A 21,571-nucleotide genomic window follows, 5' to 3' on the forward strand; every position below is an offset into this window, starting at 1 on the left:
CAGGCATCCCTCTAAGTCGATCTACGCCTGTCGTTGGAAACGTTTTGTTTCATATTGTTCAGAGGTCTATTGATCCTCTTTCTTCTTCTCTATCTAACATCCTTTTGTTTATTTTGTCTCTCGCCCAGCAGGGTTCCTCCTTGGGGACTCTCAAGGGCTATCTTCCAGCCTTATCGGCTTTTCTTCAGTTGCCTGATCAACCATCTCTGTTTAAATCACCTATAGTACAGAGGTTTTTGAAAGGGCTTATACATCTGTTCCTGCCTGTGCCTTTTGTTATGCCCCAGTGGGATCTTAATTTGGTTCTTACCTTCCTTATGTGTGCTCCTTTCGAGCCCTTGCATAACTGTCCTCTCCGGCTGCTCACTATTAAGACAGCCTTTTTGGTGGAAATTACATCTGCCAGGAGAGTGAGTGATCTGCAGGCTTTATCTTCTAAGCCACCTTATCTCATGATATATCCTGACAAGGTGGTGTTAATAACTCGTGCCTCTTTCATCCCCAAGGTGGTGACCCCTTTCCATCTGGGTCAAAATATCACCCTGCCCACCTTCTTTGCACCACCGCATCCCTCTAAGGAAGAGGAGCATCTCCATCGACTGGACCCAAAAAGAGTGTTATCGTTCTACCTTGACTGCACTAAAGAGTTCCCGGTGGACGACCAACTCTTTGTGGGGTACGTTGGTGCAAAGAAGGGTTGGGCAGTACAGAAACGATCCATTTCGTGCTGCGTCGTTCTCTGTATAAAAATATGCTACGCTTTGGCGAAGAAGCAGCCTCCGAGGGCTTGAGAGCTCATTGCACTAGGGGGAAAGCTGCTACCACTGCGTTACCACGTGGCGTACTGGTGGTGGACATCTGTCAAGCAGCAACGTGGGCTTCTTTATACATGTTTGCGAAACACTACTGCCTGGATAGCCAGGTGAGAAGAGAGGGGCATTTTGCCCGTTCTGTCTTGCAGGACTTCCTAGTATTAAAAAAAAAAAAATCTCCTTCAGACCCACCGCCATGGATTATAGCTTGGGTATCTATTCTAAGGTAAGGAAGCTGCAGCTAGAAGTCTCTATCAGATGAACAAGTTACTTACCTTCGGTAACGAGGTATCTGGTAGAGACTCTATTTAGCTGCAGATTCCTTACTCCCGCCCAAGCCTCCCCGCTCTGGGGGAAATTTTTTCTCATGTGGATATGTGTATATATATGTATAAATGTTTCTATGTGTACATATGTATATTTTTGATTTTGGCAACTTTTGCCTTTCTTTTAGGCATGAAAGTGTTTTTACTCCAAACAGTCAAAGAGGTTAAAGGTATATTGGTTGGTTCTTCCATGACTCTGCGCTTCTGGCGTGGGAAGTTGTGGAAAAGAACTGATGTACGTGCGCCGAGACGGCGTCTATATAGACAACCGTGACGTCCTAGACGGCTCCAACGACGCTGACGACGCACGCGGAGCTGGTCGACGCACGCGGATCCGATCGACGGCGCGCGCGCAGGGACTGCTCAGAAAAAACTCCAGATTCTAAGCTGACGCCAGGGAATTCTAAGGTAAAGAATCTGCAGCTAGATAGAGTCTCTACCAGATACCTCGTTACCGAAGGTAAGTAATTTGTTCTTTCTGTGTTTTAACTTTCCGATTGGCTGCTGAAGAAATTAAAGTGAAGAAAGAGAAGCATAATCTTCGCCTCTATGTCCTTCATAGAATTTTAAAATTCTTAACGCGAATGCTAGAAATGTTTTTATTCCAAATGTTACATAAATGCACCTGAACAATAGTTCCGGAAATAAAATTGGAAATAATTGTCATGGAATATACTTTCATGTGTGAGCCGAAACAGGGTTTTAAAATCTACCCTAAAGTGGGGTTTAAGGCCCTTGCTGTGTGTTGATGCAACATACTTGCTAGTAAATAGATGTTATTGACGTAATTGGCATGATATCTCAATGAGATTACTTTTTATCACTATAAAATGCACTGATCTACAGGTCACTTGTACTTAAGGCAAGGCTCACTCAAACTTTCATTCTTTCAAGGTGGGTAAATTCACTACTATTTGAGCCCCCTTTGTGAGTTACTGTTAACTCTGAGAGGATAGGCTGGGGCTAGAATGAATGATTCTAGTATCTCCCATGAGGTATCAGGAATAACAACGTAATCTCCCCAATATTGGGAAATATCCTGCTAGACCCAACATTTTCAGGCCTTTTTTCACACATTTTGTCAGTTTTTAGAGAGTTTACTACTTCTGGTTAGCCATTGCTCTGAGCAGGTGGTAAACGGAAGTGTGGAGGCTGGTGTGGGTTGTGGACACCATGTGTGGCCATGACACAGCTTTCGACTGGCTTTGGGGAAATAATGGCCTGATTTAGAGTTTGGCAGTCTGTCATGAATGTGATAGGTAGCCCATCTGCTGTATTGCGATTCCATAATATCCTATGGAAAACGTAATTTGGAGGCCGGGGTATCCGTCACGTTTGTGATGGAGTAACCCGTCCGCCAAACTCGAAATCAGGCCCTTAGCCTGCTTTCCTTTGGTGATAGAAGGGTCGACGAGCTGGATTACGCCTCTGCCTGCTACCCCTCTCCAGCCATAACTTTACCATTGGTGAATCGGAGCTCTGATCTTGTAATTTTGGGTCCAGGAACAGTGACCACTCGTACTTGCTACAAGCAGGATCGCTACCCACCAACCCGGCACTGCTCCAGGCGACTTATGATGTGGCCTTAAATTGGGTTTATAGCACCGGTCGAAGTGCATTAAACAAGGTATAGGAACTGTGCTCCTGAGTGCAGTGGGGTCTGGGCCAGTGAGGATGTGGGCAGAATCAAAGGGTTATCTTGAAAAGGACAAACTATTCTGTAACCTTGTTGTTGCTTTTTTACTTTCAGTTAACTGCATATACAGATGCACTATTTTACCATGAAACTTTTATTAGTTAATACGACTATTGCAGATGTCTATGTGTGAGTAGAGAGCCACTGAAGTTATTCTTGTTGGTTCAGTGGGGCGAAGAGTAACTTGTGTATATTTAGCGCTACAAGGTCTCCGCCTCCTGGCACATAAGCACTGTGAATATGGGTGTCTTTATTTTAAATTAACTTGACAAAATTAATTGGCAAATTAAAAAGGTATGGGCACATCGTGTCCCTCACTTCCCACCCACTTCAACCTCTGGGTATAGTAACACACACTCAAAAAATAGAGGACATGCATCATGAAGCTCTGCATTAAAAGCATATTATTATGACAGGATAGTCATAAACAAGCATATCTGTGCATGTCCCTGGGTGTTTAATGTTTCTTTTTAGAACTGAGTGGATCTGGAGATACCCTAAAACAAGTATTAACATATCCAATAGTTCTCCCCTTTGGACCTTAGAATCATTTAGCCATGTAGCACATTAAACCTTTATCAGAAATAAACTTTGTTTGTGCTTTCCTTCATACACTTAGCATTAGACTGTAATGGTCAGAACATCCCCTAGAGGTCACCAAAATAAAAATAGCATTTGGAAGAAACATGGTCATGTAACCATGTAGTCAGCCCCTAGAGGCATATCCACATGAAAAAAAGGACAGAGAACATTGTAGTGTAGACATATATTCAGCATCTAGAGAGCATAGTGCATTACACATTTCCAGACCTAGCAGGCCTGCTAGAATATAATTACAAACAAGGCCTTTAGAACACAAACTACTCCCAGCTGTAAAACAAAAGTTCCAGCAATGAGAGAGCTTGAAAAGACATTCAATGATGGGAGAGGTTATGATTTTGCATCTACCCCAAACCTAGTTTGGGGACCCAGAGATGAGCTGGGCAGAAAAAGTACGTTGTGCTGATCATTTTGGTGGTGGCCCCATTGTCCTAGGACTACCACAGGCTGAGTTGTGGGCAAAAGGTGTTGTAAAAGGAATGCCCCAGAAAGCATTATGGGGAGAGTTTGTCGAGTGCAGTGAATATTGCAGTATCGGCTCTCCAGCTGTGCCGGGGAGAGACACTTTGAGGGTTTCCCTTTTGTTTTTTCTATTTAAAAGGCACACTTTGTATATTTTTCAGCTGCTAAACCTGGGAAGAATTTAGGAGTGGGGCTGCAGATTTAACCAGGGCTCATGTAACGCACTCCAATCTTCCGGTCGAGTTTGCGCTATATAAATAAATATAAAATAATCCCCCTTTAGCATGCGGCTTTTGTCAGGTGCAGACACCGCAAAGAAACAGCAAGATGCCAGAGGAAGAAACAAAATACTTCCATGAGCGCAAAGCGGAGAGGCAAAAGAAAAAAGTAGTGTGCCGACAGTAAGGTATATGGCCAATCAGGCAATAATCCATGTAACAGGGTCAGTCTCCAATGTGGTAACAAAACAGCCTCAAGGCGGGACAAACCTAGAGCATTTTCCTAACAAACCAAAGGAATTTTGAAAGGCAGGCCAAAGAAGGACTGAAAGCGATAGGCGTGTGATGGGTGTGGTAAAAGCCCACAGAAGTAGATAACAGCTTGTCGGGAGACAGAGCATGCACACTGCATAGGCTCGACCTAAAACAATGAAGGTCAAAGGGAACTAATAGGTTATAGTTAGAACAAAATAATGCTGCTGTCAAATCCTTTAAAATTGCAATTATTGATCGCGATTCTGTAGATTTATTGTATTTATGTGAGAGCACTCAAGGTTACTTAGTAACGCATGTGCTATACGATCTTATTGTGTGAATATAGATACAAAGCAGGTAATAAAACTGTTTATTAGTGATAGTCGTTTTTCAAAGGGAAGCCTTACTATTGCCATTTTCATAAGGAGCCATACAATATAGTCAGCTATAGTCCCGATAAAAAGGCCAGTTTCATAAGGAGCCATACAATAGAGTCAGCTAGAGTCCCGATAAATTCTATTTGTTGGTAGGGTATTCTCGTTTAAATCCCAGTTGTTGGCTTTTTGCATATTTTGTGTTATTTGAAATTTTATGCTTTTCACAACATTTTTGCAATGAGCATAGTGGATTGTAGTTGTGTTCCCACAGCTTTGTACGCCTATTTTAACAGTACCTAATTTGTGTGGTGTTTTCTGATGCTCGGCACCAGCAATTGTTTGTAAACACCTGCACCCATGTATGAGAATCCTCCACATGGTGGCACTGCGTATATAATTTTAAAGCAAAGTTAATTAGTGGCACATATAACAGTTTAATATTACTTAAAAACGCAGACTTAAACCCCCAATATAAAGTGACATGCAGGTCACGCCAACAGCATTGGACCATGTGAAATACCTTCGGTTCTGACACTTATTTGTTTACAAATTAACCACTGATCTTGCATGAGATATGCAGAGAATTCCTTGCGTACATTTTTCACAGTTTACCGCGTAGTTTCTTTTTGGAAAAAATAGTTTATTTTCAGGGTTGCGTCAGTAGACGATGTTGGCCCATCTGACTAACCTGTGCAGTTAAGCCAACTGTGTTGTGGGAAATTAAGTACACATTTCTTTGGTAAAGTAACTAAAAGTGAGCATTTCTTTCTGTACTGCGAAGATGGCTCTTGTGCCAGCTGGGGTGAAGCATTAACTGTTCTTTGCAGCAGAGGGCTGGGTGTGGTACTCACAAATTCAAAGCAGGGCCAGAACTTAATTTGTCATCAGATGAAAGAGGCCTTACCAGGGCAAGATGTTTACCAGAGGGATTATAGAGGCACTGCCAGATTGGCCAGGACAAAAGGAAATCTTGGGCCCACATGTTTATGGAAATGAGGGATAATCACGTATTAACAATCGCACAGATGTGTCTCCAGTCCTCTGCATCAATGGAATATTTACTAACATGGCTATTCATTGATGAAGATTATACCTTTAGGCCTGGTGCCATGAGTGTGAAGCCACTTCACCAGTGGGTATGGAACGTTTACCAAGCAATTTTTATGAAGTTGGACATTACAACATAGGGCACTACAACACAGATAAGTACCACGTAACTGTAGTTTACCATGCAAGCATTTGTTTGAGATAACATATTTTTCATATCACTTAAAAATAGAAAAAGCAATTTAAGAGTTAAGGGATTTTTGTTTTTTACGGATCAAAGCAGACTAGAGCTAAAGTTGTTTTTTTAGGAGCTGGGGCGAGTAGGAGGAGGCTTCTTGGCACGTAGAGGTAAATGGTGGTTAGGGCGTTTTAGAGTTCAGGGATGGGTAGTCGTAAATAGCTATAACGGTTTTTTAAGAGTTCTGGGATGGGTAGAAGTATATAGTAGTAAGGGGTTTCTAAGCTGCAGGGGTGGGTGGGTGCAGGTAAAGGGATGTATTTTTTTAGAGTTCTGTGATGGATAGAGGTAAATGGTGGTGATGTTTTTAGGATTCAAAGATGAGCAGAGGTAAAGGGACGTAAAATTTGGGTTTTTTAGAGGTTTGGGATGGAAACCAAGCAGGTGCATAACCTCAGTTAAAAGTTACCTTTGGCTGCAATGAGTTTCACAACAGGCTGGCTGACCCATTATGTGAGAAAGGGAGATGCTTAATGCCTCACCTGTAGGAGGCAGGAAAGAACATTATATTGTGTGTGGTCCTGCTATGACCACTACTGTTACTATCTTCACAAACATTCTGTGCTTCACTTCAATAGTCCCCACAATTCCCAACAAAAGTTTAGGATTATTTAGTATCTCTTAGGTAAAGCAAGCAAGTGCTGCTAGTATGATTATTATGTATAAGGGTTATTTGCACAAGGAGCTATCAGCTTATGCATACTTTCATTTTTGTGTGTGCCTAAAAAACAGAAGGGAAAAAATGCAAGGCCCTGGCACCCCACAGATGAGGCATCTACGCATATACTTTCATCTCCAGATCTCACTATGATTTTCCTTATTTCTTTAGATCAGCAATGTTACGTTCTTCATCGTGGCTCCCTTGATGATGTACCTCATGCACCCCTACGCCAAGGAGCGCACTTGGGCAGTGCACGTCTTCTGGCCTATGCTCATGGTAGTAGGTATGTCTTTGAAAAACTCTGTTGCACTTGTAGTTAGCGTGGATGCATTTTTATTTTTCTGGGGCAATTTTAGAGTGAGAAGCTCAATCAATCTACTGTTTTCTTGCATTTAACTCCTGTGTCGAGCACTTGCAATGGTGAATTTGCATTAGGGGCAAATACTTAAATGGTTAGTAATATCTCTGAGTCATTGAATAATGTCTGACGCCCCAATCCAAGAGTAGAATTCTGCACACGTAAAGAGAGCATCCCACCCTGTGGTTCTTAGTTTGTCTAGTGGACCTAAGGCAAGTTTTGCACACCAGTCACTTTTAATTTTACTTGAAGAGTTGTCGATTCAGTTTATTAATAATTTTGTAGAATCCACATGCAATATGGCTTTTTTTTACTGCATTCTCTATAATGGCAATGGTATCAGAAGTTCGAGTGAATAACTTCACTTTGGTGAAACTGGGCTGCAAAACCATTAAATGTGATAAAAAGTCAGTTGAATTGGAGTGAGGCTATGCTCAGAAACTAGCCTGTCTGGGTAATAGTACATTTTAGTAAATTACACATTAAATCTAGGTTCACAAGCCAATGGAAGACAAAGTAATAGTGATAGAAGAACTGATGCTGATGGCTGGGGAGGTAGTGATATGCATTTTTAAGATGTGTAGCCAATAATATTTCTGAAAATCTTGGATTGCTTTGCCAGCATTGAAAGTGATTATCTTAGGTAAAAGGGTGTGATTTACACTCATTTTTTTAATTGAAGTATGTTACATGGCCTTTATAGTTAAAGTTTTTAGCCAGCTCCAGTATTGGAATATTTTGGGTACAGCAGTTGGACACTGGACGAGGAATGTCTGCAAACTCATTGAACTGGGTCTTCCACTGGTCTTATGCACAACAGAACATAGAGTACACTAAGAGAGGATGTGATGTTACTGCCAGAGCTGCTGCCTTTGAAACTGGGGAATCAGGTTTGAGTCTTCGCGTCGGCTTAACATCCTGTGATCAATTTGACCTTGTGTAATGCAACTGGTGGTCATGTAAAGTGCTCCAATATATTCGCATTAAGTTTGCGCTATATACAACTGCATATAAAATAAGCTTGGGTAGGGGGCAGCATGCAAATTGGTTTATAGTCTGCTTTACAAACTAAAGTCAGTTGTTTAATTTGGGGGTTTTAACCACAGGAGATGTTCCTAAGATCCTTTAACCTTCATCTAGAGTTCTTTCTCTCTCCAACACTGTTAGAATTTACATCTGGTAACTGTGCATCCTAAAAGCGAGTAAGATGTCTTCTACTGCTAATATTAGAATATCTAAATTTCCCATAGTGTTCTTCTTTGTCAGATTCCAAAAGCTGGTCACTGCTTGATGGAAAGTGAGACATGGGTGACAACTATTGCTTATACGTAACCCACAGAAAGTTGAAAAGACAGTTCTCTCGTAGGGGATTTCCGTGATAGTCATAAGCACTGAATAGTTCTGCACGCCTGCGGGGACCCCGGAGCACTGATGTGAAGTATATTCTTAAGTGCAGATACCAGCCCTTTGAAAAAGGTCTGTCAAAACCCACTTACGAATAACACTGTGCAGCCTATGTGAACAGCTACACAGGCCAAATTGTTGAAAAGAAAACAGCTGTAGTGTAAATTCACGGCTCACCGTCGAGAAAGAGGCATCGCTCGACGTCGGCAGCTGTTTCGCCGTCGAGACGCCGTGGACGCTTGGCGTCGCGAAGATCTTGGTCCGGGTCGCGGTCGACGCGACGAGGACGATCGGCGTCGAGGGGGAGTGCTCGCCATCGAAGACGGTCGTCGTCATCACATCGACGTCGAGGAAGGTCGTCGCCGAGAGGATCTCAGCGACAAGGGGAATCGACGTCAAGAGGCACCCGCCGTCACCGTACTTCGACGTCGAGGAGTGTGTCGACGTCGAGGCGACAGTCAAAGAGACCTAGAAGGGTTTATACCACTTCAGAATCCTCGGCCTCACTCATCCTACTTCCAGCTTCGCCGCAGCTCTCTCATCAACAGCCGCCGTTGCCGCAGACACCAGTAACACCTACGGCTCCTCTTCCGGCTCCCCCTTCAGAGTCTGTTCCGAGGACTCCAGCGGAATCCATAAGACATTCCAGACATTCCTCTAGACGTTCGTCTTCCTTTCAGCACCATCGTCATGAGTCACTTCAGAGATCTCCACATTCACGTCATAGACATTCTTCTTTGTCTACACAGGACTACTCTCCAACCCTGTCGGACTCACCGTCCCCGAGAGTGTCCCCCATAGATGACGTGAATACATTCCAAGAGGTCCTAGTGCGCGGGGCGACCAAACTAAATATCCCGCTGGCGGTACCCGCCCCATCGACCTCAGTGATTTTCGAGACTTTACACCAGAGGACATCTTCAAGACCTTTACTTCCACTGGTCCCGGGTCTTATTGAACCGGCAATGGATATTTTTTTGACACCGGCCACAACTAAATCTGCTCCTTCCAGACTTATTAAAAAGTATCGCCCACCGGAGCAGGACCCTCTATTCCTAAGGTCGGACCCGGTGCCGGACTCGGTGGTTATAGTAGCGGCAAAGAAATTACACTCTACATCACCGTCTTCCTCCTCGCCTCCGGACAAGGAGAGCAGAAAGATCGATGCTGCAGGCCGAAAAGTATGCTCTACCGCAGCCATCACAATGAAAGCAGCCAGTGCCACTGCTTTATTAGGAAGATATGATCGTGCCCTTTGGGACTCTATGCTGCAGTTTGCGGAGCACCTACCCAAGGACAAAAGGGAAGATTTCTTGGAGGTTGTGGGTGAGGGTGCCATGGTTTCCAACCAGGTGATAAGCGCTGCTGATGATTCTTCGGTGCTGTCGGCACATAACTACGCTCATGGAGTAGCGTTAAGACGACACGCATGGTTGCGATTGACATCTCTCAAACCAGAGGCACAGCAGAGAATTCAGAATTTACCATTCTCAGGCTCCACCTTGTTTGGCTCTCATGCCGATGACGAGATGTCAAGAATGAAGTCTGAGCTGGACACTTTAAAAGCGGTAGGCATCGAACGCCCAAAAGAACAACAAAAAGTATTCTGTCCCTACCAGCGAAGGCTTTTCACCCACAGGTATCAGACACCACACTGGATGTCCTCACGTCCCCAGCAGCAACAGCAGCATCAAAGGGCCTTCTCGACACAGTGAAAGTCGACAAGGGGTCGTTCCACGCCGCAAACTCAGGCAACTCGCCAGGCTCCCGCGTCTAAGCCCTGAATCTTCGCTTCCCCCTCCTCCGTTATCCACTCCGGTAGGGGGAAGTATCTCAAATCATCTGGACGAGTGGCTACGGATCACATCAGACACCTGGGTATTGAATATTGTGCGAAATGGTTACGCTTTCAGATTCACCAGTCCTCCTCCATCTGTTCCACCCAAACCAGCCAGCCACCACCTCAAAGCTCTTCAGTTAGAAGTCGCTATTCTATTACAAAAAAGAGCTATAGAACCCGTCCCGATCAGCCAACGCGGGAAAGGGATTTATTTGAGGTATTTTCTAGTGCCAAAGAAGGGCAAACAAGAGTTTCGTCCCATTCTAGACCTAAGGACAGCAAACAAGTGGATTCGCAAAGAGAAATTCATGATGCTATCCTTGCACCAAATTTACCCGCATCTTCGTCAGGGCGACTGGCTCTGCGCGATAGACCTTTGCGACGCTTATTTTCACATTCTGATGAGCAAGAAACATCGAAAATTCCTAAGGTTCACCGTCGGCAAAAGTCATTACCAATTTGCGGTTCTACCCTTCGGCCTCAAATCAGCGCCGATAACTTTTTCCAAATGCATGGCGGTGGTAACCGCCCATTTGAGGAAGCATCGAATATTTGCCTACCCCTATCTAGACGATTGGCTCATAAAGGCCTCTAACTATCTAGAGGCCCAACAACATTTCAAATGGGCTCAACAGCTGCTACAGAATCTCGGTCTTCAAGTCAATCTTCTGAAGTCCACAGCAATGCCTGTTCAGAGGCTGCATTACTTAGGGGCCATTATAGATATCAATCAAGGAAAAGTGTTTCCTTCGGAGGAACGACGATTATCGATTCTCCAAAAGTGCAAACAACTAGAGAGAATACCACAGACCACTGCAAGAGTAATAGCCTCTTTACTGGGCTCGATGGCGTCTTGTAGCCACCTCGTTCCCAATGCTCGCCTCCATATGAGACCCTTACAGGAATGCCTGGAGGATCAATGGTGTCAACTGATGGACGATTGGGAGAGCAGAGTCCTTTTTTCTCCCCACGCCCTACAGTCCCTCAAGTGGTGGTGTTCACCCAACAATCTCTTGGTGGGGATTCCTTTCCATCAACAGCCTCCAGCTCAAACCATCGTAACAGACGCATCGCTGCTCGGATGGGGAGCGCACATGGATCATCTTCGAATCCAAGGCAAGTGGTCACAGAGAGAGAGTCTCTATCATATCAACCTGCTGGAGCTTCGCGCAGTCCATCTTGCGCTCAAGGCCTTCCTACCTTCTCTGAAAACGGAAACTCTCCTCCTCCAGACGGACAACGTGGCCACCATGTATTACGTAAACAAACAAGGAGGCACCAGGTCCAGGATATTATCCAGAGAGGCTCAGACAATCTGGCATTGGCTTCTAGCCAGGAACCTGTCGCTAGTGGCAACTCACCTGCCGGGCAGCCAGAATGTTCAAGCGGATGCTCTCAGCCACGTAATGGACGAGAATCACGAATGGGTATTACACGACGACGTCGTTCGTTCCATTTTCGCACTATGGGGTACCCCCTCTATAGACCTATTCGCAACCCCAGAAAACAAAAAATGCCAAAACTTCGCCTCCAGATATTACCATCCAGGGACACTGGGGAATGCCCTGTGGATAAGCTGGTCAGGAGCATTTCTTTCCACCGCTTCCCCTGATACCGGCAGTCCTCCAGAAGCTATCCAATGCCCAGTCCAAAATGATTCTAATTGCTCCAGAATGGCCACGCCAATGGTGGTTTCCAGACCTTCATCACCGGTCACTCAAGCCACACATCAGACTGCCTCATCGTCCGGACCTGCTCACGAAGTTCAGAGGGCAGATATCTCATCCCAACCTCTCATCGTTGAGTTTGGCAGCATGGCTCCTGAGTTAGTGCAATATGGGCAATTGAACCTACCTCAGGACTGTATGGAAATCCTAAGAGAAGCAAAGCGCCCTTCCACACGATCGGCTTATGCATGCAAGTGGAAAAGATTCTGTGTGTGGTGTTTGGACAACAACGTTGACCCGGTATCCTGTGGAGAGGAAACTATCCTGCCATACTTGCTAAATTGGCAAAATCGGGTTTACAATTGACATCAATAAAAGTGCACTTGGCGGCTCTAACGGCATATAGAAAGAGCCCCTCTCAAACCTCCTTTTTTAGGATCCCAATTATCAAGGACTTCCTGGAGGGCTTAAAAAAGGTCTTTCCTCCCATTAGGAGGCCATTTCCTCCATGGGAACTGAATGTTGTCCTATCGCGTCTGATGCTACCTCCGTTCGAGCCAATACATAAAGCATCACTTCAACATCTCACGTGGAAAACTGCCTTTCTGGTTGCAATCACATAATCGCGTAGGGTCAGTGAAATCCAGGCCCTTTGCGCTCAAGAACCCTACACGGTCTTTCATTCTGCAAAAGTAGTGATGAGGACTCATCCAAAATTTTTACCAAAAGTCGTTTCCGACTTTCATGTGAACCTAACCATTTCATTACCAACTTTCTTTCAAAATCCAACTACCCCTGCCGAGAGAACTCTGCATTCTCTGGATGTAAAGAGGGTTTTGAAATTTTACTTGGACAGGACAAAATGCTTACGTAAATCACAGCAGCTCTTTGTTAACTATGGCCCAGTTAGAACAGGGTTGGGCACGTCTAAGCAATCCTTATCCAGGTGGATTGTTTCATGTATACTGTTATGTTATCAGTTAGCGAACAAATCTCTTGGTGGCAGGCCAAAAGCCCATTCTACTAGAGGGAAGGCAGCTACTGCGGCCTTAATGAGAAATATCCCTTTGGCAGAGATATGCAAGGCAGGCACCTGGAAATCGGTCCATACCTTTACACAGCATTACTGCCTTGATACAGACGCTAGGGCAGATGCGCAGGTTGGACAGGCCTTGCTTAAGAATTTATTTGCATGATTCATGTTTTTGTCAGTATTATTCTGTCTATTCCACCGCGGTTATGGGGATGGGCTTGCTAGTCTATTCAGTGCTTATGACTATACATGGAAATCCCCTACGAGAGAAGGAATGGTTTCTTACCTGTAACTCCAGTTCTCTCGTAGGGGTATTTCCATGATAGTCATAAGCAACCCTCCCTCCTCCCCGGTGGAGTTGACATAGAAAAGGTTGCCATAGTAGTATCAATGTTGGTACTCCAACAAATGTTTTGTTCCTTCATGTCAGGTTACAAGCCTTCAAAAAGAACTGAGGCAACTGCCTTTTGCTGTGTATGATGGGATACAGGAAGACTTTACTTTCTTAAAGGCACAGCTCTATTTACATTCTGTATAATGGCAGCCTATGGGCTACACTGCCCTGCATTGTTTTATTCTCATGAGAGGTGTAAATAAAGTATGAGAATTTATTTTTTATTACATTTTTAGAATAAATAGGTATTTGAACGTGAATTTACACTACAGCTGTTTTCTTTTCAACAATTTGGCCTGTGTAGCTGTTCACATAGGCTGCACAGTGTTATTCTTAAGTGGGTTTTGACAGACCTTTTTCAAAGGGCTGGTATCTGCACTTAAGAATATACTTCACATCAGTGCTCCGGGGTCCCCGCAGGCGCGCGGAACTATTCAGTGCTTATGTCTATCATGGAAATACCCCTACAAGAGAACTGGAGTTACAGGTAAGAAACCATTCCTTTTCTTTCTTTCCAGTTATGCCTTTTTCTGTAGAGTGTTTCTTCAGAGCCAAATAGTTGTGACTGGGGGTTTTCAGTCCTGTTGGACGAAATAAAGAAATACTGTAATATCATAGAAACCAAGAGGGTCTATGTGGAGGTTTTTGTTTGAAGAGCTGGTGTCTTGCATTTGCCTGTGCCAAACGTTTAGGCAGCTGCTGTGCTGTTCTCAACTTACATAAAGTAGCTAATAGCTGGAGTCTCGCTCAACATTACCAGGATAATCTGGGACGTCAGTTAGCTTCCTATGACTTCTTTGACCTACCACTGGTCGCATCCCGAACACTGCCCGCCCCACACCCGCTGCAAATAGATCTCACTCTTAAGTAGGCAGAATTGGAAAGTGGGGAGCTTCCTTCTTCAGCAGCGTTCTTCACATTTGAACAGATGCTCTAAAGCAGAACTCATTTTTCCAATATACCTGCTCCTCTTTAATAAATGTATTGATTGTGGGCAGTTCAGATGGATGCGGGTCATCAAAGGTGTACCACATTTGCTGTTATCTGGCCCTGGCTAGAGGGAGAAGTGAACCAGGCCAGTTGGCAGTCATGAGATGAAGGCTGTGGTGCCTAGGCCATTTACACTTTGAGTTTGCTTGTAGATGAAAGTGGTACTGGTTATTTTCCTGCTGTCTGCACCATTGCTACCACCATGTTTAAAGTTGTGATTTTAAAATGTCACTTGTTTTTCAAACAAATGAGGGAAACTTCCCTGCATTTTACTAAACATCAGTCCTCCAGCTGCCTACTGTCAGGGCAAGAAGTGTCCCTGTGTCAGTCACTGGGGAGTATCACTGCTGAAGAATGTGTTGCAGCCAAGCCAACACTCCCTCCAGGAAGCCAGCTGAGCAAGGCTAAGTGGCACTCCTGGAATGTGAAGCTTCTTTCTTAAAACTCTGTGCAGTCTCCGTCATTGGGTTGGCTAACCTCATCCAGGCAACTAAGCTATTTTTGAGATGTTAGGGAGACTGCATGTATGTCCGAATACCCGGTGTTGGACCTGGCCCTTTTTGCAGGGTCATCCCCCAAAACCTTTTGCCTTACTCCTACTATTTTTCTGACTCTCTTTTTGTTGGCTTTAGGACTCTGAGCACTTTATCACTACAGAACAGTGCTAAAGTGTTCCCTTCTAAACTTGGTCTCATTGGCTTACACCTGATTGGCATATCTAATTTACCTGTAAGTCCCTTGTACAGTGGTATCCCTTGTACCCAGGGCCTGTAAATTAGATGATACCAGTGGGTCTGCAGCGCAGCTTGTGCAACCTACAGAAGTAGCCTTTCAAACCTGTCTCAGATCTGCCACCACAGGGCCTGCGAGTGCAGTTTAAGGCCACCCTGACCTGGCAAGTCAAACTGCTTGCCAAGGCCTAAGTTCCTTTTTACAACACCTAAGTCAGGCCCTAGATAGCCCTATGGGCAGGGTGCTGTGTATGTAAAAGGTAGGACATATGTCTTTATGTACTACCTGTCCTAGTAGTGACAAACAGCCTGTTTAGTTTCTCACTACTGAGTGCTACTCCTCGCATATGATTGATTGAAAATGCCCTAACATATGTCTAAGTGGCATTGTCTGATCTATGAGGGGTGGCTTTGGCACGTTTGGTATGTTTGGAATGATAGTGAGAAATGCTGCTTACTGGTGTAGGTGATTTTTTTATTACCCTTCTAGAAATGCCGCTTCTAGAAGGTGAGCATTTTTCTGTGCTTATGACTCGTGTTTTGCAGCTTGACTGCAATCCACGTCTGGGGCAGCGTGACAGCTGGGCTTTGTGCATACTTCTCAGTCAGCCAGTACACAGGTAGGGTGAAGGTGTATCAAGAGTACATCTGCATGCTGAGTGGTCTTCCTGGGCTGGGAGAGGTAGAGGCGGGGCACACATGCATCTGTAAAGGCTGTGCCATGGCCTCACACAAAGGGCTTACTGATGTCGGGAGCCAGTGCTGGAGGAGAAAGGGTGCGGGCGTTCCTAGAACTGGTTGGTGCTAGTTGGAACCCCCCTTCCCTCCTTTGTGGAAGCTAAGCAGAATGAACATAAGTACAAGGGGTTGTCACCCACATTTTCAGACACTAATGGACACTGCGTGGACTTGGCACCAGAGGCTGCTGCAAAGGACTTACAAAGAACCACCACTGGCGACTGTTCTTGTGAGGTGCTGGGACCTGCTAAGTCACCAAGGAAGACTGCTGCTTTTGCTTACCTGACCCTTCGGGCCTGCTGCCTGTACTCTGCTCAAGTGCCCACAGTGTTCTCCAGGGGCTGGGTGGCACCCTCCTTTCACCCCTGCATTCGTGTTTCTCCAGCACTTGTAGAGTGCTTGTTCCTGCAGTGGGCAGAGTAAAGCTTGAGTAGAGCACTCCTTTATTTTCAACAGTGCATGGAGAGCGCTTCATTTCAGCATCAGTGCATGAAGAGCACTTGATTTTGCTTGGTTTGGAGTTCTTTTGTTTCCTTCTTCCCCTTGGGCGCCAGGAAGCGTCCCTGTGTCCCCGTGTGTGAGGCTCCCCGACTCGAAGAGCTGCTGTGACTGCATGGACGAGCGTGCTTTGTGCAGTGCCCCAGGAGCACAGGTGGGCACTCACTCACGAAGCCCTTCACCACCATGGCCCGGGCCGGCTGGAAGCGTGTCCCTGATGGGCTCCGGCGTGAGGAGCACCATGACAGGAGCGGAGTCGGGAAAATAACCCTAACGTTGTGTGAGAATATTTTGTAGATGTTCCTGCCCCTCCCAAGAGGGAGACGGGTTGTGTGTTCCAAGGAGTTGGGGGCGGCTGTTCTCCCTTGCTGCAGTTCCTGCCTGAACCAGGAGCAAGAGAAGAGCCGCCCCTGGCGACCCCGCGTCCCAGCTCAGTACGGGAGTGTGGGGTAGGAGAGCTGTGTTCCCATAAGCGCTCACCGGCTCTGTACGAAACAGATTGCTCAACTTCGCGCTGGATGAGGCACCCGAGCCTGGAGGTTCTCCCCAGTACCGTATTGTCCCTAGTTTGGGGGTGTGGGGGGAATCTGCAGTGCCCCCAGCGGCCATCCCGGTGCCCTTTTCTTGAGAGATTGGGAGAGATCTCACCGCTTGTGTATGTAGGGGTGTTTGGATGCCCCCCCCCCCACTCCCCTTGGGAACATACCATTTGAGCGCATTACTGGTGCAGGTAGCAGGACGGGGAGACAACCCTCGATGGAGGTCCTCGATCCTGCTAGTTCTGCCCAGCATTACTGTAATTGCGATGATAGGAGCACAAGAGCTCCTGTGCTGAACATGGTGGACTGTGCTTCACCGTATAACCTCTAACGGGAGCCTAGGAGCGAGGGGCAGATACGCTTGTGGTGCCAGATGTTTTTCTTTTACGACATGAGGCATATCTATGTCTTCGTAATAATATCTCTTCCATGATGTCTTTATCCTGACAGGGGCCATATGGAAATGTTTCTGGTTGGCATTCATGATAATATTTTATATGACTTATGCTCTTGGGAAATGTTCCTCCTTTATGTGCAATCCTGATAATGTCCTTGCATTCTGGGTAATGTGTTTATAATGACATGTGCATTTCTGGTGATACTGACTACCGCTTGTGTTGCAGAATCCCAGGAACCTATGTGTTTATCTGACTACTGCTTGCTTTCGCAGAGTACTAGTAACCTGTGTTATGTTCTGACTACTGCCCGTGTAGCAGGGTAGTACTGATACATGTTGTTTTTGGTCTAATGATATTTTGTGCAATACAATATATTTTTTATATAACTTGTTGTGGAGTTTTCTTTGTTGTGTATTTATTGTGTCACATGTGTTGTGTGTGTTGTGAAAATGCTTTACACATTGCTTCGTGCCAAGCTACCAAGGGAATATGCAGGGGTTTCCTTGGTTGTATAACTTACTCACTCTGACTAGAGTGTTGGGTTCTGCCTGGCTTAGGTGCATACCTTAGCCAACCAGAAACCCTATTTCTAACACCTGGAGACTACACAGAGCAGGTACTGTATCTACAGCAGTTGTTCATAACAGATACTTTTGATGAAAGGTCATTGATTAAAATAAATATTAATTATCAGTCGTTTAAAATATACTGGGAGGGCTGGCCAGGTGATATTATTTGCACACCACTGGTGATATAAAATGTGAGGTAGTATGAAAACACTTAGGCACAAGTAAAAAGATTAAATATTGACTGATGTTTAGAATGAACATAGACAGAAGAAGCTTAAGAGAAAAGTGGGAGATTTATTCTTTAGGGGTGGGATGGACATGCTTGGAATATCAGATTTACAACATGTTTTAAAAAGTTAAGTAGGGGCAAGGGTGGACCAGGACAACATTTCTAAATGAAAGCAGCTCGGAGCTGGTAAAAAGCATAAAAGGAGCTAGGTTTGTAGGTCTGATGTGGTGGCTACAAGGTTTATATCTTAGAAGAATCTAACAGTTGTATATCTGCATCTAGAAAGAGTGGGACATTGGCAGTTGTGTCCATTTTTAGAAGTGTTGAATAAGCTAGTCTGTGTTTTTAATTAGAGGAAGAAGTTACGTACCTGTGAAGAGTGTGGAGGAAAGAAGACTTTTTTAAAAGTAAAAATTGGTGAACGGTGGGCTTGTTTCTAAAAAGAGTGTTGAAAGAAGCACGGCTGTGTCTAGAAAGACTGGGGCATGTGAAAATGGGAGAAGATACACCCTGCATCTTAGAAGAGTTGCAAAGAAACTGGGCTCTCATTAGAACATGTAGAGCCAGAGCAGTTTGGTATGGTTGAAATGTGGGGAAGAAAGACTGATGTAAATTGAAAGTATGAATGAATAACTGGCCTTCGTGCATGCAGTTTAAATTATAGCACAACTGTAACTTTGACTCTGCAGAAGAAGCAGTCTCTTTGCTGTAAAGATTTGGAAAGGCAGAGGTTTGTGCCCAGACCATTCAGAATTATAGGTGGGTAATAGTGAATAATGGGGATGTTTTTCACCAAGAGGTTCTGAGTTACATCAAATAGAACATGAGGGTGAAACTCGTGTTGTCATGATGTCACCCACAATTCTGATGTGAAAACATGCCTATTAACTACTTTTCACTCATCTACAATTTTATATTATGTACGGCCCCCTAAATCATCTGCCCTGATTACAACTGAAATACAGGAGCAAAGAAGTAACAGGCGGGCCGTACATTACATGGCCTCTCCTCCATGTCCCAAATTTTTTCAAAAGTACATGCCACTCACTCAGTTTCGTATTAGACTGGTATTTTAAAAAATATGTTAGGGCTAGATGTACGAACATTAGTAATAGCAAATAGCAATTTCTTGTGAATAGCTATTACTGTTCTACTAAAGTGAAATCTGGCCCTGGTTTCCAAATTAGCGATTGCCAGTGGGTCACAAATAGACCTTCCTCGTGAACATTAATGAGGTAGGTCACAATTTGTGACCCACTAGGATTCAGTGCGGTCATAGGGGTGGTTGCCTGCTGGGGTGAGCAAATCACAATGCCCGTGATTGCTTTTAAATAAAGCAATCTTATTTTTTCAAACACAGCTCATTTTTCTTAAAGGAACACCGGATGTGTTTCAAAAGAAAAGTGAAGCGTTTCATTTTTGTTTATAGGAGCAGGCGGTGGTTCATGTTTTTCAAACATTCTCAAAGGGAAGAGTGTCCTAAGGGGAGTCTTTCCTATTTGATAATAGGTTACCACCAACTTTTAAATGTGGTGAAGTAGAAATGTTTTGCAACAGCATATCAGTCGCACATTTGTACATACCAATCAGATTCCCTATTTGGATGGGACGCCCTGAACACGCCCTTTCCAAATAGCGATTGTGTAACAAGATATTGCATCACAACTTGGTGTTTGTACATTACAAAAAGCATTTTTGCGGTTTCAGATGGTCCAAGTCTGTGAATCGAGCCGTTTGCAACAGCAAAAATGCTTTGTACATCTAGCCCCAAGATCTGCATTGCGGCATTTCTATGCTCGTTTGAGGTGGCTTCATTCAATTACTGTTTGATTTTTAGTTTGGATTACTGGACCACAAGCACTATTATCATATTGTATATTAATAGTTAAAACAATTGTGCATCCATGGAATTTAACCTCCTACAATCTTGTAACACATGATCTGCTGTCACATGACTGATAACACTGAAGGTTTATTTCTGACGTCTGCAAAGCAATGGCAATAACAGCAAGTGATATAACTGATGTTATAGCACTGCCACCTGTGTGCTGTTTTGGGGGTCAGATTTACTGATGTGGGGTTATCACCGCTTTCAATGAAAACATTACGAGAATAAAAAATAAATGTTATTTTGTATTTCTCTCCTTGTTGATGTCCTCACAAGCGTTCTCTTTACATTTAGGTATCTTCTCAGCCTACTACCACATGACCCTGAGTTACTTGGGGCAGCTGCTGGATGAGATTTCAATCCTCTGGATCCTGGCGGTGGGATATTCCATATGGTTCCCACGGCCTCACTTTCCAAACTTCATCAAGGACAGGTAGGGATAGACAAATGCTGTGAATGTGGGGTGAGGGCATGGCCCTAGAAAATGTACAGAGATACATCAATAGCACAGAATATGCTATGTTGTACAGAAGGATTAGGTAAATAAAACATCCAAAAGAACAAAATGAATATGCTTTGATATACAATTGGTGATTTGGAATCTTACAAAAGTAATCTTTTTGCCATAGTTTAGAGCAGCTACTGACTGAGACATGGGGTGACACCTCCCCCCAATGCCAACAGGCACACCCTTAGGGGTCTTCCAGGAAATAAAGAGATAATAGGTGTGATAATAGGCCTACATGATCCTCCTTCCAACATCCCTCTCTTCTCCCTCTCGTCAACACTTTCTATTTACTGACCTTTCTTCCCCTTCTTCTTATTTTTCTTTCTTACTCTTTTCCATCCCGCTTGTCTTTTCTGTTTGTCTAACTCTTTCTATCATTCTTTCCACTGTCATCATTTCACTTCTGCAGTACACTCCTCTCGTTGCAGCGCTTCCCTTTGCCTACACCCCTTATTTGATTGACGTTATGATGTCGAGTCTACTGGACAGTGCTAGTTGTCTGGTTCGGAAAGATATACTGAAAGCTTACCAAGAAAATACAGGGGCTTGCAGCTTGCCCATTGCATACCATTGGTTGGCTTTACTGTCACTCTTATTTGCTTAATTTCTATTACTTGACTTTACATGTTCCCGTTTGTCCATCTTGTGTTCACCTGGAAAAATAGCCTGTTTAGATTCCTCCACCCCTGTATTGCTCTTTCTTGCCCATGTGCTTCTTTATCCATGTGTTTCACGTGGCTCTTTCGCTCGTGTTCTGTCCCTCGTGTCGCTTTTCCACACATGTATTTTAAAAATCACTTTTGGACTACTTTATAAAAAGAGCGCTTTCACGCTACTTTTTCTATTTACCGATCCATCTCCAGGAGGTAGCAGGGGCTTGATTTTAGACAGGTGTGGAATCTGAATTGAACACGCTGGGACCAATTTGCTTTTGTGAAGTTTAGAATTCAGGATGGAGTCAAAGCCTAAATCTAGAGATTTCACTTAAGATGAACAAGAACAATCGATAAGGAGTGAGGCGAGCACGGAAAGCCAGGGAGTTACAAGAAGAGGTGTGTGCGGTGAAGAGAAATACAAGTAAGGTTCTTGTAGATG

The 21,571-nt window shown here is 44.4% G+C and overlaps 1 protein-coding gene across 4 annotated transcripts in view; it reads left to right on the forward strand.

Moving 5' to 3' along the window:
• ACER1 (alkaline ceramidase 1) overlaps positions 1-21,571 on the forward strand; it is a 139,280-nt gene that overhangs the window by 87,203 nt on the left and 30,506 nt on the right. For all 4 annotated transcript variants that reach the window (XM_069216637.1, XM_069216638.1, XM_069216640.1 and 1 more), the window contains exons 3-4: positions 6,861-6,975; positions 20,263-20,401. In XM_069216637.1, coding sequence (XP_069072738.1) covers positions 6,861-6,975; positions 20,263-20,401 — 254 coding nt within the window. The remainder of the gene's footprint in view (positions 1-6,860; positions 6,976-20,262; positions 20,402-21,571) is intronic.

Source organism: Pleurodeles waltl, chromosome 12 (assembly GCF_031143425.1).
Source record: "Pleurodeles waltl isolate 20211129_DDA chromosome 12, aPleWal1.hap1.20221129, whole genome shotgun sequence".
Classification (NCBI taxonomy): Eukaryota; Metazoa; Chordata; class Amphibia; order Caudata; family Salamandridae; genus Pleurodeles; species Pleurodeles waltl.